The sequence below is a fragment of the Lissotriton helveticus genome, chromosome 1_1 (assembly GCF_964261635.1).
Source record: "Lissotriton helveticus chromosome 1_1, aLisHel1.1, whole genome shotgun sequence".
NCBI classification, from domain to species: domain Eukaryota; kingdom Metazoa; phylum Chordata; class Amphibia; order Caudata; family Salamandridae; genus Lissotriton; species Lissotriton helveticus.
Genome location: NC_136057.1, coordinates 1,272,966,426 through 1,272,992,914, shown reverse-complemented (window position 1 = coordinate 1,272,992,914; position 26,489 = coordinate 1,272,966,426). Strand labels below are relative to the sequence as shown.

Genomic DNA, 26,489 nt, shown 5'->3' with positions numbered 1-26,489 from the left:
AAGATAAAACTCTGGTGGAGGCACTCGAACAGCTAGTGGTCTCTCCAGTAGTTTCTTCAATAGTTCCACCCGGTTTGTCTACATCACAATTAACTATTGCTCAGGATCCTATTATCGACGCTGTCGCTGATACTGCGGATGTTGATATTAACGCTGAGGTAGATCCCGCAACGATTGGAGGAGTGGAAGGTGCAGAAGGCGATCCAATCAGTAGTAAGGACAGTGAATTTTATTCACTTTCAGAACACTCTGAGGGCTCTGATCTGGAGGGCGACTTAGAGGATGAAGCTGAGACTTCCTCTTTGGAAAATATTAGTAAGGAAGCATCTTCTATTGCTCAGCTAATCTACAAATGGATAGAAATTGGAGTGTGGAAATATCCAATGGAGACAACACCATAATAGATCAAGAGGTTATATTGGACCAAGGTCGCCAACTAAATTGTCAAGAAAATCAAGCAAGCTCTGCTGAACAATTTTGCTTTAGCCCTGGGATTTCAAGTCAAGCTCCGATAGACATTATTTTGAAAGCCATTGCTGAGCAACGCATGGAGGCTAAAGCCGAACATTTGAAAACACACAATGCTTGCAAAAAACTCCAAAATACTGTGCGGCGGTTGGCGAAATTGTGTAACGATTTTACGGCCAGGATGGTCGTAGCGGAAGGGCGTATCTCTTCATTGGAAGACCAAGTAACACATATTAAAACCGATATTGACGGCATAAAGACTCAAAAAGAAGATGTGAATATAAAATTGGTTGATTTGGAGAACCGTTTACGTCGCAACAATTTGCGAGTTTTGGGTGTGCCGGAAGGATGTGAGGGACAGGACTTGCGACAGTTTGTGGTTGAACTTTTTGAAGAAGCTTTTCCGGAGGTTAAAGATTGGCAGTGGTCTCATGAGATTCAAAGGTCACACCGCTTTCCATTTCGTAAGCAAACAATACGGGGTAATCAAAGCCATCAATACCCCAGCGCAATTTTGATATCTCTAAATAACTTTCTGGCCAGACAAAAAGTTTATGATCTTGCAAGACCCGATAAAAAGCACTCTGGGAAGGGTATTGAATTTTTTGTACGCCCCGATTATTGCCATACCACCGTAGAACATCACTGGCGATTGCGCCGGTTGATTGCTCCATTTCAAGAGAAGGGCGCACAAGTTTTTCTTCTCCAACCATCTACATTAAAGACTATATATAAGGGTCAGAACCGGTTCTTTACAACTGAGGCTCCAGTGAAGGAATATCTAAACTCTTTAGCATGAGGAAAAAGTTATAAACTTTGAATATACATTTGTCTATATGGTTTATACCCCATGCTTTTTTCTTATAGGTTAACGGATACGCCCAAACTTGAGAGGTGTTCTCACACACATCAACGGGGCGATAGGCCCCTTTGCCTTAGTTTTGGGGGAGGGTCACAGAGGGTGGGGGGAGGGGTGTTCTGGGGGGTGGGTTTGGGGGGGCACGGGGGGTGTGCTGGGGAGAAAAATGGGAAAAATTGAAAAATTGGGAAAACTCAGTCAAAGCCATAGAATAATTAGAATGCTTAGTTTAAACGTAGTGCTCTTTTTCTTTGGGTGTAATTGTGTAAGGAATTTATTTAGTAGCCATGGCTAGCTGCAATCTGCGTATGTGTTCATTTAATGTATGTGGCCTCAATAATATACACACGCGAAAACGTGTGATGCATGAGATTCATTTGATTCAACCGGATATAATTTGTCTCCAGGAGACGCATGTACCGTGGCCCAATAGAAAAGTTCTGAACGATCTTGGGTATATAGTACTGGCAGCTTCACAACAATCTACCATGAATCGAGGAGTGGCAATATTGGGGCGACAATCCATAGTAGCAACAGAGAAAATCAAAGTGGATAATTTTGGACGCTGGGCAATTGCTGAATGTGTCATAGGGAATGTTGTTGCTACTATATGTACAGTATATGGATCTAATATTGATGACACTGCAATGATAGAATTTTTGAATGTAGAGTTGGCTTTATGGGGTACTCCATTATTCCTACTTGGGGATTTTAATATTCATGGGGATTTGAATACGTGGGATTGGGGGTTCAGTCGATATTCAGGTAGGAAGCCTAAAGTATTTAAAGAATTACGGCAACTACTTCATCAACATGGTTTGATTGATGGGTGGCCTTTAGCAAATCCGCATGATCCTGGCTTTACTTTTTTTTCTTCACCCCAGAAGAAATTTGTGCGTCTTGATTGTATTTCTTTACCTCGATTTATGGCTGAAGGGTCCTGAATGTCCGTAATGCCACGTATTACATCTGATCATGCTCCGATTGTTATAGATATGCCCCTGCTTAAAATCCAACGTATAAAAAGGTCCTTTACATTTAATAAGAAACTTCTCTCAGACGAAATCTATTTGCAACAAGTTTTAAAATGGGCTCAGCAGTTTTTTGATTTTAATAGGGGCTCCACCTCCTATGCAATAGTATGGGACTGTTTTAAGGCAGGTTTACGTGGTGAAACTTGCAGTTATGGCTGGAGCCTTCAACAGGAAGGTAAAAACAAAATCGCTCAACTTTTGCAGGAGTTAACAAATGCAGAACGCGATTTAACACATGATATTAGTTTACACCGAGATAGTAGTGTCGCACAAGACGAAGTTGCCAAATGCAAGGCTAAGATTAATGGGGTATGGAGCCAGGACATAGCACGTCAATATAAATGCCAATGTGCCGAGAGATATGAATATGGGGAGAATGTGGGAAGATGTCTAGCTCAAAGAATGCGGGGGCGTCAGACAGCACAGCGTATAACATCTATAGAAAATCGCCAAGGCACTCTAGTAGAGTCATCAGAGGGTGTTCTTCAGGTATTCCATGACTACTATACAGATCTTTATACTCAAGAAAATTTTTCTATTGATCTAATTGATCAATATATAGATAGACTTGATTTAACTCAACTAGATCTCGTGCTTAAAGAAGACTTAGAGCAGCCAATTACAATGCAAGAACTTGAAAGTGCCCTTAAAGAATTAGCTCTGGGAAAGGCTACTGGTCCCGATAAACTTCCTCTAGAGATATACCATACCCTGCCCTATTATTAAAGATGATATGTTGGCAACGTCTTAGATGCCCAAAATGGAAACCCCCCTCCATCATGGGACGACGCCAGTATAATTGTGTTTAAAAAGAAAGATAAGCCTTCGCAGCTTCCTGGGTCATATCGACCTATTTCACTTATTAATGTAGATGCAAAACTATACTCCAAAATTCTTGCGAATCGGCTGATTCAAGTCGTGCCGACACTTGTTTCTGAACAACAGCATGGCTTTCTTCCCGGTCGTGGCACGATCAATCACATACATCGTGTTATTGCAACCCTAGATTATGCTACGGCAAATCATAGAAATGTTGGTTTGGTGTTTTTAGACGCCGAAAAAGCGTTTGATCGCGTTGCATGGGCATTCCTATGGGCGATCCTGGGGAAAATGGGGTTTGAACCACGATTTATATCTGCTCTACAAGTCATATATAGACATCCCAGGGACAAGATATGCTTGCCAGGCCAAGAATCAAAAGCAGTTAACATCACTCGGGGGACAAGGCAGGGGTGCCCATGCTCACCATTATTATTTGCCATGTACATAGAACCACTTTTAAAAATGCTGATGTCATCTACACACATACAATCTATGGTTTTACCCGGGGGTAATGTACGAGTGTTAGCCTATGCTGACGATGTTGCGATTATAACATCGGATCCAGAATCTGCATTATGTGAAATCGAAAACCTGACTCGTGAATTTGGTAATGTGTCAGGGTACAAACTCAACATCCAGAAAACACAGGTTATATGCTCACCTGGACTTTGCCCTAATGATAATCGGGTTACCCCAGAGGCTAAATACCTGGGCATTAAAATCAGATTATCGCTTCAAGAGCTAGTTACCGTGAACTGGTCAGATATATTACAATCGGTTAGAAATCAACTAGAGAAAATTTAGTGTCTACATTTATCATTGGTTGGGAGAAGTAATGTTTTAAAAATGTCCATTTTGCCAAAAGTTTTATAATATTTCCGTGCTGTACCATTGGAGATACCCGTATTACAACAGTGGAAATTACAATCTATAGCTGATAGATTTTTATGGGGTTGGAAATCTGCGCGTAGGGCATCTAAATTTATGACATTACCAATATTACGTGGGGGTTGGGGAGTTCCAAACTGCACTATATTATCTGGCATGTCTTATGCAGAATATTAAGCATTTTGCGATTGGTGGAACTCCGCCTATATATGAGAGCCCTGATATATTTTCTCTTTTACTTGGCCCACAATCTTGTCAAATGCTGCTTCGTTTTTTAGAACCCAGCTATTATAAAAGAACCAGATTCAAATTGGTATTGTCTGCATTTAAAGGATGGCGGTCTATATGGAAACTTATCTCTCTTGGTCGTATTAATTTCTATACTCCATGTAACTCTATAGAATTGTTTCCGCCAATATTTTGGGATCACACTATGTCTACATGGGGGGGGGAAAGGCATATTAGCTATAGGCAATATTGTTAAAGATGGTACAATCGCTTCTTTTCATGAGTTAAAAGATATATATAGTCTCTCCCAACATGACTTTTTTAAGTATTTGCAAATACGTGATTTTGTTCTCAAACACCCAAATGCTCTACCACTGTGTCAAAACGACCTTATTGAAATACTTAAAAAACCATCACGTATTGGGACTCTATACAATCATCTGGTGAATTTACAACAGGATGATATGGGAATGCAGGAATTCAAATGGTGTAATAGATTGGGTACATTGTCTGTGCCCTTTCAAGAGTCCATTAATATAGCTGCTAAAATTATTTTGTCTGCCAATTTATACTCACAGCATTATAAAACTTTATTTAATCTTTATCATACGCCATTTAAAATGATGAAATGGGGTAACGCTAATAATGGGAAATGCTATAGGTGCCAATCTGATCAGGCAGATATTGTACACATATTTTCAGACTGCCCTGTGTTGAAACCTTTCTTTATATCTATAGAAAAATTTCTGGCTTTTATTACACAGTGTGATGTTATAATTTCAAGAGAGATGATTATTTTTGGCTTATCTAATGATAATAATTTGTTTCCAGGGTATCAAAATAACAGATATATAGTATTTATGGCTATGGCGGTAGCTCGCCTATGTATATCTTCAATGTGGTTGAAGCCAGAAGCACCTATATATGAAATGTGGCGAGCAAAGTTTTACAATGTTTTTTATTTAGAATTTAATCTGTATCGGATCAAATCAGTTAGGAAAATGCAAAAAGGGTGTAAAATTTGGCAGGCAATGATAGATCATTTGGATTCATAAAACATGATTGTTTTCTTTCAATCTTTTGGTTACTATGACGATATTGCTGTTTATATAACATGCTTAGATACTGTTGTTTTTTTTATTCTTTGAATATTTTTGATTGTGTATCTAGTAATCTGTTTGCTTTTGTGTGGCTTTGAACTGAACTAATAAAAAATTTAAAAATAAAAAAGGATTGGCTGTTCCATTTTAAAATAGTTGTGCATTGTTGGAAATGGGGGTCTCTAGTTGGCAGTGGTTTGTACTGTTGTCCAAGAAGGGACCCTTCTTCCTAGTTAGGGTAATGGGAATACACTTCGAAAATAGTTCCATCTCACCCCCTTGGTAGCTTGGCATGACCAGACAGGCTTATCTCAGAGGCAGTGTGCTAAGCATTTGTGCACACATACAGTAATACAGTGAAAACACTAGAAATGGACACCACACCAGTTTAGAATAATAAGTAATCTTTATCTAAACAAAACAAGACCAAAACAAAAAAATCCACAATACAGTAATACAAATATTCATTGTTAAAGGTAAAAACAGTTCTGTCCATAGTAAACTATAGGTTCGACACTTTCAACACAAAGTACCTTGGATGTGTCAAACTCAAAAGCAAGAACAGTCGCAGGGAAAGTGATGCGTTGGTTCCTTATTCCAGGGGAGGTGATGCGTCGGTTCCTTACTGCCACACAGGGGAGGTGATGCATCGGTTCTTTAATGAAGAGGAGGTGATGCGTCGGTTTCTTACTGCGAGGGAAGGTGACGCGTCGGTTTCTTACTGCGGCCCGGTGTCCTTGTAGACTTGGCGCCCCGGGGCGATACATGAGGATCGGGGATGTGTCGGTTCTCAGTGCGGTGGCGGCAACAGCGCTGTGTTTATTTCTTCAGCCGCTGTCCCACGATGCGTTGGTTCTTGCAGCCACACAGTAGGGCCTGCGTCAGAATCGGTGCAGTGATCTCGGCCTTCGTAGATCGGTGCACTCGATGCATCATGCGGCAATTCATCAAGCCACGGGCAGGCGCTGTGTCGGTTTCTTTGGCAATGCGTCAGAAACAGTTGCAGATGCGTCACGCTTCTCATCGTTGCATTATGTTTCCAGCTCCCAAACGCAGGAACAACCTCCAGAGGTCTAGAACAGCTGCTGGCACCTCTTGGCAGGTCAGAATTCCCAGCAAGTAAGTTCGGGAGAGCTGGGAGTGAAGTTTTTGTATCCCTGAGATTTCTAAACAGGTGTCAAGCTCTATTTCAAGCCCTTGGAGATCTTCCTCAAGCAGGGGACACAGCACAGAGCAAAGTCCTTGTCCTTTCCTTGGCAGAAACAGCCACAGCAGGCCAACCCCAAACAGCAAACAAGAAAGGCGCACTTTTTATAGCACAAATTCATTTGTTTTCTGGTGTCTTAGAAGCTCTTTGCCCAGCCAAAACCAGTTCTGTCCTCTCTGGTGCAGCTTCCTCGTGGGAGTTGGAGACAGCATTGTCCAGGGCAGACGAGGTTCATCCAGGTGTGAAAGAAATCTCCTCCTCCTACTGAATGCAGCCCAGGTCTATTCAGCCGAACCCTGATTCACCCTTCAAAGGCAGGACACACCTCACCCCCCACCCCCAAATGGCTGTCCGAACAGAATGCACATCCCCAGCCCCTGTCACTCGAAAGCCAGACAGTCAATACACAAACCTAGCAGAGGCACACACGATGGATAAGGAAGAAAATACCTTTTTTTTTAAAGTGTTATTTTCAAACACAGTATGTAAAAATCATCCTCATTAAAATTTGCATCTTTAGATTCTGAGTTCAGGCATACTAAACTTTATTTTCCTATTTTGTCCCACTGGGAAGGTATATATTTATAAGATGTTATAAATGAACTCCCATTCTATCCTATGGGACAGATAGCCTTTCAATAGTGAAAAACTAAATTGGCAGTATTTCACTATCAGGACACTCCACACATACCAGGACATGTCCTACCATTTCCATACACTGCACCCTGCCCACAGGGGTACCTTGGGCCTACCTGAGGGGTGACTCACATGTAAGAAAAGGTAAGGTTAGGGCCTGGCAAGTGGGTGCACTTGCCAGGTCAACATGGCAGTACCAAACTGTGCACAGACACTGCAGTGGCAGGTCAGAGTTGCATTTACAGAATGCTCATGTGGGTAGCACAATCAGTGCTACATGCCCACTAGCAGCATTTGGTTTACAGGCCCTGGGCACACACAGTGCACTGTACTAGGGACTTAATAGTAAACTAAATAAGCCAATTATGGAAACTCTAATCCTTGACAGCAATTTACAGAGGGAGCACTTGCACTTTGGTACTGAACAGCAGTGGCAAAATGCCCAAAGCATCTAGACCAGCAAAAACAAAGTCAAACAGACAGTATAAAACACAGGAGACAAAGGCAAACATACAGGGGAAACCCACACCAAGGATGCCAGGTCTAGCACGTGTCCCCTTCAGCTGAAATGTGGGGTGAACTACCCACCCTCTTGGTATTTCTTTTCACTAAGATGGAAAATTCTGGACAGACCATCAACATTGGCTTGTTCTGAGCCAGGTTGGTGTTCCACCGTAAAGTCTATCTTCTGTAGGGAAATGGACAACCTTAGCAACTTTGGGTTCTCACCCCTCATCTGCATCAACCAACTGAGGGGCCTGTGGTCGGTCTGAACCCGGAAGTGAGTCCCAAACAAGTAGGGTCTCAGCTTCTTCACTGCCCAGACCACAGCAAAAGCCTCACGCTCAATCACACTCCCCCTCTGTTCCTGTGGAAGTAACCTCCTACTAATGAAGGCTACAGGTTGGTCTATGCCCTCCTCATTTAGTTGTGAGAGCACAGCCCCCACACCATGGTCTGAAACATCTGTCTGCACCACAAATTCCTGTAAGAAGTTGGGTGGGTTGAGTGCGAGTGCCGTGTACATTACAGATTTCAGGGCATCTAAAGCTTCCCGCAGGCATCGGTCCTGTGCATCTTCCGGGGCTGCTTCCTGGAAGTCAGCTCCATCAAGGGGGTAACAATGGTGCCATACCCCTTGACAAATCTTCTGTAATATCTGGTGAGGCCTAAAAAAGGCTCTGACCTCTGTTTGGGTCTCGGGGGGTTCCCAAGCCAGAATGGTGTCAATCTTAGGCTGTAGGGGCGCCACCTGGCTGCTTCCTACCTGGTGTCCTAAGTACACCACTGAGCCCTGCCCGATCTGGCACTTGCTGGCCTTGATTGTGAGGCCTGCCCTCTGCAGGGCCTTCAACACTTCAAAGAGGTGGTGCAGATGTTACTCCCGATGAACACTGCGATGTCATCCAGGTAGGTGGCACTGTAATCCTCCAGTCCAGCCAACACATGATTGACCAACCTCTGAAAGATGGCAGGGGCACTCGTCAACCCAAAGGGCATCACCCAGAATTGGTGGTGCCCCTCTGGAGTTGAAAATGTGGATCTCTCCCTGTCCCCATCAGTTAAGGCAATTTGCCAGTACCCAAACGTTAAGTCAAACATACTGAGGTACGTGGCAGCTCTCAACTTATCCATGAGCTCATCAGCTCTGGGGATGGGGTGTGCGTAAGTCCTGGTGATGGAACTGAGTCCTCGGTAGTCCAGACAGAACCAGAGTTCTGGCGTGGCACCGGGTACGGCAGCCTTCGGGACCAAGACCACTGGGCTGGCTCAAGAGGTGTTGGAGGGCTCAATCACCCCTAGCGCTAACAGCTTGGAGACCTCCTTCTTGATGCAAGCTTTAACCCTGTCAGTCACCCTGTACTTTTGTGCTTCATAGGAGAACTGTCCCTAGTGTCCTTATCATGGACACACCACTGAGTGACACCTGGCGTCATAGAGAACAGAGTAGCGAACTGTACAAACAGTTGGACGCAGTCACTCTGCTGTTCAGGAGTCAGGGCGGAGGCGAGGGTTACACCGTCCACAGAACTATCATGTTCCCTAGCAGACACGAGGTCAGGAAGACTCTCAGTCTCCTCCTCCATTCCAGCATCTGTCGCTAGGAGCATGCCCACTTCGGACCACTCCAAGTAGGGCTTAAGGCGTTTCACATGTAGGAACCGCAAAGGGTGCCTTGGAATCTGCAAATCCACCAGATAGGTAACTTTACTCTTGCGCTCCACCACCTCATATGGCTCAGTCCACTTGTCCTGGAGGGCACAAAGCTCCACAGGGGCCATGACCCACACTTTCTGGCAGGCTGAAACTCGATCAGAGTGGCATTCTGATCATACCACCGTTTCATCCCTTCCTGGCTGGCTTCCAGATTCGCCTGAGCAAGTTGTCTGAAGCGCTTAGTCTGGTTCCTAAAAGCCCGCATGTAGCTATGTACATCCTGGGGAGGTTTACTGGGAGATTTCTCACAGCCATCTTTGACCAGACTCAGAGGTCCTCTTACATGATGCCCATACAGGATTTCAAAGGGACTGAACCCTAAAGACTTCTGTTGTACCTCCTTGTAAGCACACAGAAGGCACGGTAAGGGGACGCCATGCCCGCCAGGGTCCAGTTGAATCTTTCAACCAGCCCATCACCATGGCGGTGGTAAGGTGTGGTGAACTTATAGGTAACACTGCACTCCTGCCACAGGGACTTCATATACTCGGATATGAAGTTGGTAACCCGGTTGGATACCACCTATCTGGGACCCCCACATGGGACAAGATCCCCATCAATGCTCGACCCACCACAAAGGCCATCACAGTTAACCCTGGGGGAAGCACTACACTACGCTCGCGTAGTTTGCGAAGTTTGCACAACTTCGCACTACGCGAGCTGCACGTAGCACAGTGCGAACACGCGTAGCGCAGCGTAGCGTAGTGCAGCGGTCATTTTTTGGTTGTTCGCGGTCCTCAAAATCATGTTCGCGACCGCGAGCAAGCAAAATGACATCCCGTCGAGACTCTCAACGCGGGGAGGTTAGGTTTCTCATTGCGAGTGGTCGTGCATGCTCACGACCGCTCGCGATGAGAAACTACCAGTTTGCGTTGAGAAAGCTGCAGCTCGAGTAAAAATCTACTCGAGCGGCAGAAAACTACAGCTCGCACTGTGCAAGATGCCGTTTTCAATGATTGCACAGTGCCGGATGCCTGTTCGCACTGTGCAATCATTGAAAATGCATCTTGCATAGTGCGAACATGCTACTAAGCAGCTCGCGTAGTACTACGTGAAGTTCGCGTAGTGCGAAGTGCACTTCGCGTAGCTTCGCGTAGCGCTACTTCGCGAACTACGCCCAGGGTTAATCACAGTCCGGAGAGGGATAGCCTGGAGGTACCGGGTGGCATGGCCCACCAAGACCAGGATGAATCTGTTGCCCATGGCTGTCTTGGGAACCAGAGGCCCCACAATGCCAAGACCCACCCTCTCAAAGGGGGAGCTAAATACAGGGAAAGGTTGGAGAGGAGCCTTGCACATCCTCCCACTCTTATTGCTTGCCTGGCAAGTCTTCCAAGACCTAAAATATATTTCAGAGGTCTTGCGCATTTGGGGCCAGTAAAAGTGGGTGAAAAGCCTTTCAAAAGTCTAGTCTTGCCCCAAATGCCCTGCCAAAGGCACATCATGAGCCAGACCCGGTAGGAAGGTTCTGAAGGTCTAGGGTACCACCAGCACATGGGCTGATCCAGGCTCAGCAACCTTAGGCTCACTATACAGGAGACCATCCTCCCAGAAAATCCAATGTGATCCAGACTGATCACCTGCTGCCGCAAATATTCAAGAGAAGGGCATTCCTGCAGCTCCTTCAGAATTCCTCCCTGGAGGGGCCCCCTTCCTGCTGCTAATGGGTCGGCTGAGGCAGGTCCCCAGTTTCGACACTTGCTCCACTGTAGGATCCAGGGCATCCCACTCAAGGTTTGCTTCCTCCTGCACCATGGGAACTTCAGGCTGGTTTCCCATGCCCCCTGCCTCTTCTCTTTCTGGCAGGCACTTGGGCCACTGTTTCAGGCTCCAGGTCCTCTTGATTGTCCTTACCGGCTGCCATAGACCGAGTGGTCACACACGCCCACTCAGGCAGACCAAATCGACATACGCTCCATCTTCTCCCAAGGTGATCTCTCCAGATCGTTGCCTAGCATAAAGTCAACAGGCATGGCTGGCCTCACAACAACTTTCAAGGTACCTGTGACCCTGTCCCCACTCAAAGGGTACCTGTGTCCCCACCCCCACTCAAAGGGATCCTGTGCCACTTTGCTGAGGCACTCTGAATTGTCAGCTGCAACTACTGGGTAAAGTACGTTGGGGACCACCTGCTCTTCAGACACTAGCCGACAACTGACAGCTCTCACACTGGTCCCAGTGTCTCCCAGAGCCTGCACTGTATAGCCATTTATGGTCACCCAGTGTCTGTATTTTTTAGTGTTAGTAGGCAGGTGGGTCTTTGGGACCATCTCCGTGAGTCGAGTTGAAGCTGCGCCTGACTTCAGGAACACTACACGGGTTCTTATCAAGGAGGCCCCCGCCAATTGGCACAGTCCAGACAACAACCATTTTGGCCTTCACCTTTATTATTGGGGCCCGGAACGGATTGGGCTACAAAGAACTATTTTGAAAAGAAGCACTGCTTGCCAATTCTTGCATATCTTCGTGCTTGCCCTGACGAAGTTCGCAAATTGAACGAAATGCGTTGGCTGATGCTTTGCATGGACTGTTTCAAATAAAGATATATTTTTGCAACAAAGACACTGATCAAGCTTCTTTATTGACATTATACTCACCTAGTAGTGCACCGCTCCAGTGGTCTCAACACTTTGCAGAGGCACTCTGAATTGTCTGCTGGAACTACTGGGTAAAGTACGTTGGGAACTACCTGCTCTTCAGACACTAGCCGACAACTGACAGCTCTCACACTGGCCCCGTGTCTCCCAGAGCCTGCACCCTATGGCCATGTATGGTCACCAACTGTCCGTATTTTTTAGTAGGCAGGTGGGTCGTTGAGACCATATCACTGTCTCCTAGTGAGATCAAGGTCAACTCTGCTGGCTCCCAACCCTTCTGGGAACACAGCTCCTCTCCCAAAGCCACACTAGTTAGCGCACAGGGCGGTGCACCTGTGGGTGCAGTGGTGGCTTTCTTGGGACACCAAGGATCCCCTATAAAGTTCCCACCTGACCACAAATATATTATGTGTGGGCGCCCTTCTGGACAGGCTTACTGCAGGGACCCAGGGCTTCTTCTCACTGGCGGGCTGGGAACCCTTCCCTTGGTTCTCTTGGGAATTACTTTGGGCCCCTTTTTGGAATTCCTTCTGTTTATCCTTGTCCCCCCACACGTCTGCTGGGGACCCTGCCCATCCATGGTAGAGTCTCCCACATCACCTTTGTGGACCCTGGTACTGAACCCAGCAGTCTGCCTCCACAACAAGCTTTCTGGGGTCAGTTAGCCTACTGTCAACCAGAGGCTGGCATTGCTCTGGAAAACAACTACCAGACAAGTGCTCCAATCCAACCAAATCATAGAGCCCCTGAAAATCATTTACCTGGCTACCCTTCACCCAACCATCCAGTGCTCTGCAAAAATAGGACATATACTCCACCCAAGCGCTTAACTCAAGCTTCTTACTGGCCCTCAACTTCTGCCTGTACAGTTCTGGGATCAAACCATAACTCCTGGTCAAGACCTCCTTCATAGAGGCATAAGACATCTGGTCCTCACCTGGTAAGCCTAACAATCCCCCCCTTTTTGTCTCAAAGCAGCTCCACAACCCCGCTCCCCAGTCTCTCTGAGGGATTCTGTGGGACCTCATTGCTACCTCATATGCCTTAAACTACTGAATAATGTCCTCCCTCTTTACAAAATCCTGAATCCCTTCCTTGGGGAGGTATAACCTCCCTTCTCCAGGCACTGGCATCAAGCTTCCACCATTGAAACTGGGTTCCATACTCTTGGCCTTTAGGTCCAGTTCCTTCAAACCTCTCTCATGCTCTAAAAGCATCCTCTTTTCCTCCATGGACAGTTTCTGCTTCTCTAACTCCAATTTCTTACTCTCCATGTCACTCTCCTTCCCCAGCCTGAGCTTGGTAAGTTTCAACTCATGCACCCTGCTTCTCTCTCTGTCCTCCAACTCATCTGCAGTGAAGCCTGTAGGAAAGTATGATCTGCTTCTTATGGTTATCCCCCTTTTTGCTTTTGATGTTCAACCGTTTGGACTAGTCTGACTGGGATCCTGCTAATGGGGACCCCAGTCTGTATGCTTTCTCCCTACATTAGTTATAGTATGTACTAGGTACACCCCAGATTGGATACTGAGGTACCCTTGTCAGTCCCTAGTATATGGTACCCATGTACCCAGGGCATAGGTACCCCAGAGGCCTCCCAGGGGCTGCAGCATGTATTATGCCACCCCTGAGAGACCATTCAAAATGGAGCGACAGGCTTGCCATTACAGCCTGTGTAAGCTGGTGCTTTCACCACTTACAAAAGCTATAGGCTTGCTATATCTACGGGTCACCACACTTAAAACCCATGTCACCCCTCTAGCAGGCCTTAACAATCCTAAAGGCAGCATACTAGGTTCCAAGTGAGAGGGTGCCCCTGCAAGAGCAGGACATCCCTGTAGCTTACAGAGACCAATACTCCCGGGTTGTCGGTGAGGCAGCCATACATATAGCTAGAGGTACATTATTAGCTTGCGTAAAATGCTATCTTGGCAACGGCTGCACCAAAACCCATTGTGTTTGATATTAAATACCTTGGAATCATACCTCCACACCGTTAATCGGTGTGGTAGGTAGGATTCCCCCCTCAGAAGCTAGCGATTATAGCCAAAGAAAGTCTCAGGATCAAGAGCTCTGAAAAAGGTAGTCACCCTGATTGTGAAACCATGACATTTCAAATCATAATTACCAACAACTACACTTTCAATGGACTACTAATATATAGACCACCAAATGCAAAAAAACGCTCATCGAATCACTAAGCCCATTCTTAGAATCATGCATAATGAACCCAGACTACACAATTTTGGGAGATTTCAACCTACATCTGGAGAAAACCATAGACCCCAAGGTTAACACCTTTATAGATGCAATGGCTAATTTCGATCTAGATCAAAAAGTCCATCTAGACACACATGTAGCAGGACATACACTTGATGGTATTTTTACATCATGCCAAAAATTAACAAAGGTAGAAGTCCACTCAATTGCCTGGACAGATCATAAATTGGTATCTTTCCAACTAGAAATTATAGAAGACCTGGGAAAACCAATCGAAAGTCAAAAGAAAGCTACTTACCCTGATTGGTCAAAAGTCGACCCCCAAATGTTAGCAGAGGCACTAAATTCCTCATCCCCAACTCTAGGTAGTGACTGCAATATAGCCTGTACGCAATTCAACGACTGGCTAAAAACAGCAATTCAGAGCTCTGTACCACAGAAAAGAGTGACCTTCAAAAGGAAGTCACCTTCGCAACCCTGGTACTCTGACGCTCTAAAAACACAAAAACAGACCTGCAGAAGAGCAGAGAAAAAGTGGAGAATGCAATATGACCCCAAATTAAAGAAAGATTACAAAAATGAACTGGCCACTTACAAAAATATGACAATCACAGAAAAAAGCTAATTCTTTGTACACAAAATAAATGCATCCAAGAACTCGAGTAAAGACCTGTTTGCAGTAGTCAAAAAACTTGCTAAAATCGAAAATAATAACCCCGAGGATATATCATCTGACTTCTGCAACACATTAGGTCATTTCTTCGTAAGCAAAGTGTCATCAGTATATGAATTATTTAAAAATAATCAGATAGACCACATAATTCAAAACCCCTCCAAAAATACAAAACCAAATAATCAACCCATTTGTACCCCTTCTTTTCACTGGTCTCTACCTACAGTGGAACAAATTAGCAAAGAAATAACGACAACAAACTCGGGCAGTCCCTTAGACCCTTGTCCACCGAAGGTGATGCAAACCTGTTCAGAACAAATAGGACCAGTATTACAAAAACTGTTTGAAGTAATTCTGAATACCAACATATTTCCAAACGATTGGAAAACTATTTCTATCCAACCACTCCTGAAAAAACCTAATTTGGACTGTGAGGTCCCTAGCAACTATAGACCCATAGCTAGGATCCCTTTCGCTGCAAAAGTACTGGAGAAACTGCTGAACAAACAATTTTCACGGTACCTACTGGACAATAATTGGCTTGACCATTCCCAATTCGGATTCCGTGAAGGGCACGGAACGGAGACAGCCCTCCTTACAGCAGCTGAAGAACTTAGAAAAATACTAGACAACGGGGAGAAGGCCGCCTTGGTGCTATTAGATCTCTCGGCGGCCTTTGATACGGTCAGCCACGAGATACTAATAAAACGCATTAGAGAAGCCAGAGCAAGCGATCATGCATGCAATCTCATCGCATCATATCTAAAGGACAGAAAATTCACAGTGGAATTAGGAGAAGCAAAATCAGATTCCTTCGAGGTACCATGCGGTGTCCCACAGGGCTCTTCGCTGAGCCCAACGCTTTTTAACTTATATGTGGCCCCCCTTGCTGAAGTCATAAGGGAGAATGGCTTTACGCCAATCTCCTACGCAGACGATACACAAATCGTCATCTCCATAGGCAAAGACAAAGAAGTAACAGCAGAAAAATTCCAACAATGCATGCTAAGAGTTAGTCATTGGATGCAACAAAATTGCCTCAAACTCAATGGAGAAAAGAGTGAGGTAATGATTCTGGGAGGTAATGCTGACATCTGGTCCCCAGACTGGTGGTCTCATGAACTGGGAACAAGACCAGAACCCTCAGAGAAGGTAAAAAATGTAGGATTCATGATAGACACCAAATTAGCATATGAAGCACAAGTAAACAAGCTAGCCTCGTCTTTTTGGCTGATACTAAAAATGATAAGAAAGATACTCCCATATCTGCCCCAAGATACACGTAAAACGGTAGTGACAGCTCTCGCACTGTCTCGACTGGATTACGGAAATGCAGTGTATGCAGGAGCCAGAATAAAAATTATTGAAAAAATGCAGCGACTTCAGAACGCAGCAGCACGACTAATACTGGAAATTCCAAAGTTTCAGCCCATCAGCCATAAATTAGAGTCACTCCATTGGCTACCAGTAGCCAAAAGAGTCAAATTCAAATCACTATGCCTGACTTACAAGGCCCTGCAGGGCAAAGGACCCCTCTTCCTGAAAACACACTTGAAACAATACGAACCATCTAGACTACTTAGATCTGGACAACAAAAACTGATAGCAGTACCCAAGTTTAAACGATCAAACTGGGGAGGAAGAAGTTTCCTCGTTTACGCAGCGCGAACATGGAATCAACTGCCACCAGATATAAAAAACAGCCCAACGTTGGAGTTATTTAGAAAGAAAATCAAAACTTGGCTTTTCATGGCATAAACTTCAAGAACTGCACTAACTCCAGGCCTGCCTAGGAATACGGACAAGTCATAGCGCCAAGACGCCTTCGGGCATTCGTGCACTTTAGAAATTGACAAATCAAATCAATCAAATCAAATCAGAAGCAACGTTTGCAGGGTACATGGTATTCCCGGTACCAACCTTACAGAAACGGACAGCACAAAATGATTGCTACCGACCACAGACATATATCTGCCCTCGTGCTGCATAGCCAAGTTCGAGCAGGGGAAGGCACCACAATAGGCATCCTTTGAGAGAGAGAGGTGTGACCACCTCCCAGACAGGAGTTAGTGTATTAGGGCTGTGTGGGTGCATTTGCAAAGGGACTGAAAGTCTGCATGAGGGGCATATTTGGTGTGCTCGGGCATAGTCCAGTTCAAACGGGTCCTGGGAGCCAGTGGCTCCTGTTCTAGCACGAAACTTGACAAAGGACATGGGAGTGACCTCCCAACTGTCCAAACCCTCTGAATCTTGCCAACCCCCTTCTTTGGGTACATAAGGGCTTACCTGGTTGTAGGACCCTAGATTCGACATGGACAAGATTCTGCTAAGGAAACCACTGAACTTCGACCGTCTGGACACTCTTGTCTTCACTGGGCCCGACTTCATCTCTATCCTTGGTCTGAAGCATCATCTGCGCCCGTGCCCCGTACAGGTATCTGTGTAGGACCTATGGTGCATTAAGGACAAACAAAGACATCTCCCTTGGAGTGAAGGAGTAATTCCCCTGCATTTGCAGGCACCTCAATGCAACTGTCTGGTCTGCTGATCCTGAGCTCCTGCAGACTCTGAACGCTCCAGCAACACAGGAGGTGGGTTCCTATGTCTCCTGAGTTCCGAGCTGCCCTCTCACCAAGTCTGAGTTCAGAATCCCTCGTGGGGGGTGTATAACCCAAACCCCTGTGCATCGCATACTTATGCACGAGCATATGCTTGTTGGCATTGGGCTCCGAGTAGCCCCAACCTCTGGCACTCTTTCCTACCAACAACTCCAGCCTCCTCACAACAAGGGTACTGTGGGCCGGTGTTTGGTGAAATCGCTCAAGGTCCTCTCACGACTCCTATGCCTAAGGCCTGCGGGTCCATTTAAGGGTCAATGTTACTTTTCTTGGGCTTCTCTGGTTGCTCCAGGCTTGCCCCAACTCCCCTGTGCTTGGTGAGTCCCCTGGGCGTTGCTGGTCCGAATCATAACCATCTTCGACTTCTGAGTGTGTTGCTGCTGACAAGGCTTGTTGATAAATACTGTATAAAATCAGTAATTCAGAAGTATTCTCAATAGTATCTCAATATCCAGTATTCAAAATTATGGTTTCCATATAGTTAATTGTGTCCTATTGGTGATGGACCAATAATCAGAAATATTCAATTAATATTTTGATTTATTAAATCTTACTTTATTAAAACTATTTTTTTTAAACTCATATAAAGTGTTATCGTATTATGTCCTATATTAACTCCTATTTTAGGAGCAGCATAATAAAGGTTTTAAGGATCATAGATAAGACCCCATATTGTATTTCAAGGTGGTGAATAACTTCTAACCATTTTAAAGCTAAAATAGGTTTTTTTCTAACAAGAAAATCGTTTTTTATAACTTGTACTTCAGTTTGTTGTCAGAATAGGCTCCAAAAGGAGATTGCCTGCTGATTTACATAATTCACTCTTACCAGAGAATGTACAAATTAATGAGGTCAAGTGAAACCAGAAAGCAATCTTCCGATGGAGGATTTGGGCTGAATGAATAGGAAAAAGGCCTCTGCCACATAGCAATAGATACTTGAAATGCACATACAGCATACTTCTTAATCCAATGCAGATCAATGATTCGAAGATAATGACATTTCAAGACTTATAGGGCTCGATTCCGATCCGGTAAAAAAAACCGGCTTACGATTCGTATTCGTAGCCGATTCCGTACGATTGGGAAACTACCGTCCGACCAGCGAATTCCGATCCGTTACCGTTGATTTCCGTACGATTTTCTAAGATCCGTACGATTGACATTCGTATACCCGTACGAATAAGCCTCGGGCAGACCACCGTACGAATCGTAATCAGTCCGTACAAACTCACTATTCCGATTCGGAACGACATGCCTGAGCGAGATACGTACGGGCCTAAGTATTCACGCTTCAACATTCAGTCGTATGGGACATTCGCCTCACTGCAAGCTCCACCAATACATACTACACGCACACCCCTCGGCCAAGCCTACGCGAACACCCCCACCCGCCAACGGCCCGTACTACTCACTCGCACGCACAAGTACGACACGCACCCCCCCCAACAAGCCTACGCGAACACCCCCACCCGCCAACGGCCCGTACTACTCACTCGCACGCACAAGTACGACACGCACACCCCTCGGCCAAGCCTACGCGAACACCCCCACCCGCCAACGGCCCGTACTACTCACTCGCACGCACAAGTACGACACGCACACCCCTCGGCCAAGCCTACGCGAACACCCCCACCCGCCAACGGCCCGTACTACTCACTCGCACGCACAAGTACGACACGCACACCCCTCGGCCAAGCCTACGCGAACACCCCCACCCGCCAACGGCCCGTACTACTCACTCGCACGCACAAGTACGACACGCACACCCCTCGGCCAAGCCTACGCGAACACCCCCACCCGCCAACGGCCCGTACTACTCACTCGCACGCACAAGTACGACACGCACACCCCCCAACAAGCCTACGCGAACACCCCCACCCGCCAACGGCCCGTACTACTCACTCGCACGCACAAGTACGACACGCACACCCCTCGGCCAAGCCTACGCGAACACCCCCACCCGCCAACGGCCCGTACTACTCACTCGCACGCACAAGTACGACACGCACACCCCTCGGCCAAGCCTACGCGAACACCCCCACCCGCCAACGGCCCGTACTACTCACTCGCACGCACAAGTACGACACGCACACCCCTCGGCCAAGCCTACGCGAACACCCCCACCCGCCAACGGCCCGTACTACTCACTCGCACGCACAAGTACGACACGCACACCGCCCCAACAAGCCTACGCGAACACCCCCACCCGCCAACGGCCCGTACTACTCACTCGCACGCACAAGTACGACACGCACACCCCTCGGCCAAGCCTACGCGAACACCCCCACCCGCCAACGGCCCGTACTACTCACTCGCACGCACAAGTACGACACGCACACCCCTCGGCCAAGCCTACGCGAACACCCCCACCCGCCAACGGCCCGTACTACTCACTCGCACGCACAAGTACGACACGCACACCCCTCGGCCAAGCCTACGCGAACACCCCCACCCGCCAACGGCCCGTACTACTCACTCGCACGCACAAGTACGACACGCACACCCCTCGGCCAAGCCTACGCGAACACCCCCACCCGCCAACGGCCCGTACTACTCACTTGCACGCACAAGTACGACACGCACACCCCCCCAACAAGCCTACGCGAACACCCCCACCCGCCAACGGCCCGTACTACTCACTCGCACGCACAAGTACAACACGCACACCCCTCGGCCAAGCCTACGCGAACACCCCCACCCGCCAACGGCCCGTACTACTCACTCGCACGCACAAGTACGACACGCACACCCCCCCAACAAGCCTACGCGAACACCCCCACCCGCCAACGGCCCGTACTACTCACTCGCACGCACAAGTACGACACGCACACCCCTCGGCCAAGCCTACGCGAACACCCCCACCCGCCAACGGCCCGTACTACTCACTCGCACGCACAAGTACGACACGCACACCCCCCCAACAAGCCTACGCGAACACCCCCACCCGCCAACGGCCCGTACTACTCACTCGCACGCACAAGTACGACACGCACCCCCCCCAACAAGCCTACGCGAACACCCCCACCCGCCAACGGCCCGTACTACTCACTCGCACGCACAAGTACTGCAAGCACACATAACGCCAACACCAAAACGACCACAAGGACCTTGCTAACAAGTCGCACTACCACACTGAACATGTCTCCTGTGTACACACCTTTGACAATCAATGTCCTGGTCACAGCCAAGCAGCCAAACAGAGGACAAAGCCAACACCCACCCCATATAACACCCACACAAAAAATTCAAATTAAGCCACACCCACGATTTGACCAATAAAAGGGACCACACATACAACCCATCATCCTTTGCAACATACCCATGCTTGCGAGGAAACAGAGAGCACACCAACAATTCCAGCCACATACCTTCACACATACACCCTATCACATCTACACCAACACCACCTCCTTCACTATCACAAACACACACCCTAATCCATACACACCATCACACCCTCAATCACATACACCTCACACCATGAGCACACCCAAGAATCCAAAATTCACCAACCCGGAGATGGAGATACTTACTGATGAAGTCATCAGAGTCGACCCACAGCTGTTTGGCGCATTGGTCAGACAGACCAGCATGGCAGAAAGAACACGCCTGTGGGAGAGGATTGTAGACCGGGTCAATGCTGTTGCACCCATCAGGCGCACCAGGGAAGAATGCCAGGCCAGGTGGTACGATCTGCGGAGGATGGTGAAGAAGAAGATGGCACAGGATTACGCCAATGCACACCACACTGGAGGCGGTGGTCCCCGCAGACCTCCTGTATACCAGCCCTGGGAGGAGAAGGTCATGGTCCTACTGCCAGCGGTGGGAGTACATGGAATAGAAGGAGCCATTGAGTCTGGTGAGTGTACAAAAAACACAACTTACATGGGTAGACTAACAACAGTGCCCAGCAGCATGGGGTGGGTGGCCATGACTCCAAGCAGTACACAACCAAATGGTGGGAGTTGCAAGGGGGAGGCACATAGGGTGCAATGTGTAGGGTAAGAGGCTGCTCTCATGCCATATGTCCCAGGGACACACACAAGCATAATGCCCAATGCACAGGGATAGGTAAAGATCACACAAGATACTAGACCACAGCTGCTAAATATTAACATTTTGCTGACACACCTTTCAGAGATGCATCATTTTGTGACAAAGTAAGGCAGTGTAGCAAGAGAGCAAGCACAATCTACCTGTCTCCATCCCTGTCTCGCCCTCTGTCTCTGTCGCCCTCTCCCTCTGTCTCCCTCTCCCTCTGTCTCCCTCTGTCGCCCTCTCCCTCTGTCTCCCTCTCCCTCTGTCTCCCTCTGTCTCCCTCTGTGGCCCTCTCCCTCCCTCTCCCTCTGTCGCCCTCTGTCGCCCTCTGTCTCCCTCTGTCTCCCTCTGTGGCCCTCTCCCTCCCTCTCCCTCTGTCGCCCTCTGTCTCCCTCTGTGGCCCTCTCCCTCCCTCTCCCTCTGTCTCCCTCTGTCTCCCTCTGTGGCCCTCTCCCTCCCTCTCCCTCTGTCGCCCTCTGTCTCCCTCTGTGGCCCTCTCCCTCTGTGGCCCTCTCCCTCTGTGGCCCTCTCCCTCCCTCTCCCTCTGTCGCCCTCTGTCTCCCTCTGTCGCCCTCTCCCTCTGTCTCCCTCTGTCTCCCTCTGTCGCCCTCTCCCTCTGTCGCCCTCTCCCTCTGTCTCCCTCTGTCGCCCTCTCCCTCTGTCTCCCTCTCCCTCTGTCTCCCTCTGTGGCCCTCTCCCTCTGTGGCCCTCTCCCTCTGTCTCCCTCTCCCTCTGTCTCCCTCTGTCGCCCTCTCCCTCTGTCTCCCTCTCCCTCTGTCTCCCTCTGTCTCCCTCTGTGGCCCTCTCCCTCCCTCTCCCTCTGTCGCCCTCTGTCGCCCTCTGTCTCCCTCTGTCTCCCTCTGTGGCCCTCTCCCTCCCTCTCCCTCTGTCGCCCTCTGTCTCCCTCTGTGGCCCTCTCCCTCCCTCTCCCTCTGTCTCCCTCTGTCTCCCTCTGTGGCCCTCTCCCTCCCTCTCCCTCTGTCTCCCTCTGTCTCCCTCTGTCGCCCTCTCCCTCTGTCGCCCTCTCCCTCTGTCTCCCTCTGTCGCCCTCTCCCTCTGTCTCCCTCTCCCTCTGTCTCCCTCTGTGGCCCTCTCCCTCTGTGGCCCTCTCCCTCTGTCTCCCTCTCCCTCTGTCTCCCTCTGTGGCCCTCTCCCTCTGTCTCCCTCTCCCTCTGTCTCCCTCTGTCTCCCTCTGTCTCCCTCTGTGGCCCTCTCCCTCCCTCTCCCTCTGTCGCCCTCTGTCTCCCTCTGTGGCCCTCTCCCTCCCTCTCCCTCTGTCTCCCTCTGTCTCCCTCTGTGGCCCTCTCCCTCCCTCTCCCTCTGTCTCCCTCTGTCTCCCTCTGTCGCCCTCTCCCTCTGTCGCCCTCTCCCTCTGTCTCCCTCTGTCACCCTCTCCCTCTGTCTCCCTCTCCCTCTGTCTCCCTCTGTGGCCCTCTCCCTCTGTGGCCCTCTCCCTCTGTCTCCCTCTCCCTCTGTCTCCCTCTGTCGCCCTCTCCCTCTGTCTCCCTCTCCCTCTGTCTCCCTCTGTCTCCCTCTGTGGCCCTCTCCCTCCCTCTCCCTCTGTCGCCCTCTGTCGCCCTCTGTCTCCCTCTGTCTCCCTCTGTGGCCCTCTCCCTCCCTCTCCCTCTGTCGCCCTCTGTCTCCCTCTGTGGCCCTCTCCCTCCCTCTCCCTCTGTCTCCCTCTGTCTCCCTCTGTGGCCCTCTCCCTCCCTCTCCCTCTGTCTCCCTCTGTCTCCCTCTGTCGCCCTCTCCCTCTGTCGCCCTCTCCCTCTGTCTCCCTCTGTCGCCCTCTCCCTCTGTCTCCCTCTCCCTCTGTCTCCCTCTGTGGCCCTCTCCCTCTGTGGCCCTCTCCCTCTGTCGCCCTCTCCCTCTGTCTCCCTCTGTGGCCCTCTCCCTCTGTCGCCCTCTCCCTCTGTCTCCCTCTGTCGCCCTCTCCCTCTGTCTCCCTCTGTCGCCCTCTCCCTCTGTCTCCCTCTCCCTCTGTCTCCCTCTGTGGCCCTCTCCCTCTGTGGCCCTCTCCCTCTGTGGCCCTCTCCCTCCCTCTCCCTCTGTCGCCCTCTCCCTCTGTCTCCCTCTGTGGCCCTCTCCCTCTGTCGCCCTCTCCCTCTGTCTCCCTCTGTCGCCCTCTCCCTCTGTCTCCCTCTGTCGCCCTCTCCCTCTGTCTCCCTCTCCCTCTGTCTCCCTCTGTGGCCCTCTCCCTCTGTGGCCCTCTCCCTCTGTGGCCCTCTCCCTCCCTCTCCCTCTGTCGCCCTCTCCCTCTGTCTCCCTCTCCCTCTGTCGCCCTCTCCCTCTGTCGCCCTCTCCCTCTGTCTCCCTCTGTCGCCCTCTCCCTCTGTCTCCCTCTCCCTCCCTCTCCCTCTGTCGCCCTCTCCCTCTGTCTCCCTCTGTCTCCCTCTGTGGCCCTCTCCCTCCCTCTCCCTCTGTCGCCCTCTCCCTCTGTCGCCCTCTCCCTCTGTCTCCCTCTGTCGCCCTCTCCCTCTGTCTCCCTCTCCCTCTGTCTCCCTCTGTGGCCCTCTCCCTCTGTGGCCCTCTCCCTCTGTCGCCCTCTCCCTCTGTCTCCCTCTGTGGCCCTCTCCCTCTGTTGCCCTCTCCCTCTGTCTCCATCAGTCAGTGTTTGTCCCTCGGTCACCTCAATGCACATCCCTGAGGCACACACACAGTTGCACACAAGCACTGCACAGGCCTCACAAACTCCATAGAGCTGAATGTTAAGGGATGTCTCACAAGTACCAGCAAGCATCTGCCATGTGCCTGTAAGACAGCCACCATTTCCTGTCAACACTGTACTGTGTCAGGACACACATCTCAGAAAGCTCAATAGTACACAATGGGCACAGGTGTAGGCAGCACAAGTCCCTCCTGTGCTCATTGCCAACACAAACATCAGGACAAGGTCACACATGCTGTGCATAAACACAAATCCAACATAATGGCAGCATGCCACATGAGGGGACAGCCAAAACATGAACAATGGACGCTTGCAATTTGCAAACAAAGTAATAGCATGGCGTGTTGTACACACCCCTTACATAAACTCATCCCCGGGAGACAGGCGTTGTATTGCAACACTGTTCCAATTGCCATGTACCACAACAAAACACGTACTCATAAGAATATGCATACAACTCTTACATGCACATAACAGAAGCTCCAGTCCATTGTGGCCCTCTAAAAAAGCTAGTGCCCCATCTCATTACCTTTGTGGATGTACATAAGCACCAACATGGACATGGGTATTGACAAGGTGATGCGTCTCAGAGAAGTGCCAAGTTCTAAAGCCATGATCTCCAAGTGGGTGTACAGGTCCAGCGGTGTTGCCATTGTTTGGCCAGTATGGAACAGCAAAAGACATCCAAAGTAGTAGCTGACATGCTAAATAATGATGCTCTGTCTCTTACATCAACATGCTGCATCTAAACTCTGTGCATGCTTGCCGCACACATAAGATTTTTCACCACATCCAGGATGTTGCGTGAAACTTACAAATTCTTTACACGTGTGGTGCCGGCAACACAAGACACAGCAATGGCTGTGTCAGTCATTGTCAAGAGATTGGAAGAATGTATATACCCCATCGTACTATTGTGTTTTTCTACCACTAAATACACAACTGTACAATGTCAACTATGTATAGCTTGTGGAACAGTGATGCTGATAATGGATAACAAAACCACATGTCACTTGATATAGCCCTAACAGTGTCTCTCTCTCTCCCACACACAGGGCAACGTGCGGATCGCCCCCCCAGCCAGGGGGGCCAAGGATCCCAGTCCCAGGCTCAGCAGGACCCAGACCCCACCGCCAGCGCCGTCCCTCAACGCACTGTGGATGACCCCAACCAACCTGGCTCCTCTGGATCCCAAACCCCTGCAGCAACTATACCAGCTACATCTCTGCCAACCACCGGACCTATTCCCACCACATCCCAGCAGACAGGTCAGAGCCCTGCCCATGATTCACAAGAGAGCCAGTCTGAAAATGAGGGACACCCTTTGTCGGGCGCCCCTGAGGTTGGTGACAACCTCCACCCTCCCAGCACTCGGGGGGCCCGTCGATCGGATGTGCCCACAAGCGCAGGCCGTGCTCATGTGGGTCAGGGTGGTGGGAGTGGCGCAAGGCGGAGGCGAGAATCTGGCCAGTCAGCTGCAGGGACCGGTATGGCTGAACTCGATAACATCCTTGAGGCATACCGGCGGGACACCAGTGAGGTAAACCAGCTTGCGGAGACCCTCAACCAGCTCAAAGAACAGCAGGCAGAGCAAATAGCCAGGCAAGACCTGCATTATGGACGGGTGGAGGCACACCAGGCTCAGCTCTTGATGGTGCATAGGGACATTGTCCATGTGCTACGTCAGATGGCTGCCAACATGCAGCCCCCTCCCTGTGTCACAAGGCCAGCAACATCACGGCAAAGTGCAACACCAGCCACAGGGAGGGAGGAGAGGGAGGAGGTTGAACCCTCTGACGTAGCGTCCCATGCACCGTCCATGCCTGCACATGAGGGTCCCCCAAGGAAGGCGGGTCGTCCACGCCGAAGGCGTTGAGGGCCTGTGGCCCATGGACTTCTCCCAGGACACTGGACCTGGCATATAGCCCCTGGGTGCAACAGCATCCCCTACGAGACTCTCCCACAAGGACTTGCTGGTCACAGTCTGCCCAATGATGTCAGGCACTGTGGGCTGGACTCTGTTGACTGAAACAGTAAGCCATCTCATCTCCAGCAGTGAATTTTGGATTCCCCCCCCTTTCTGTACAGCACCTATTCACGTTTCATGCACTAGAGCACCCAATAAATAATTTAAACATCATACGCATTTGGTGAGTAATCTTTGAAACAGCATACATGTATATGTGTCAGCAAATGTCATAAATGCAAGGTATA

At 49.1% G+C, this 26,489-nt stretch overlaps 1 protein-coding gene across 1 annotated transcript in view; it reads left to right on the top strand.

Annotated features, from left to right (window-relative positions):
- The first annotated feature begins 649 nt into the window (after positions 1-649).
- LOC144763870 (uncharacterized) overlaps positions 650-26,489 on the top strand; it is a 38,245-nt gene continuing 12,405 nt past the window's right edge. The window contains exon 1 of the mRNA XM_078649862.1: positions 650-877. Coding sequence (XP_078505988.1) covers positions 650-877 — 228 coding nt within the window. The remainder of the gene's footprint in view (positions 878-26,489) is intronic.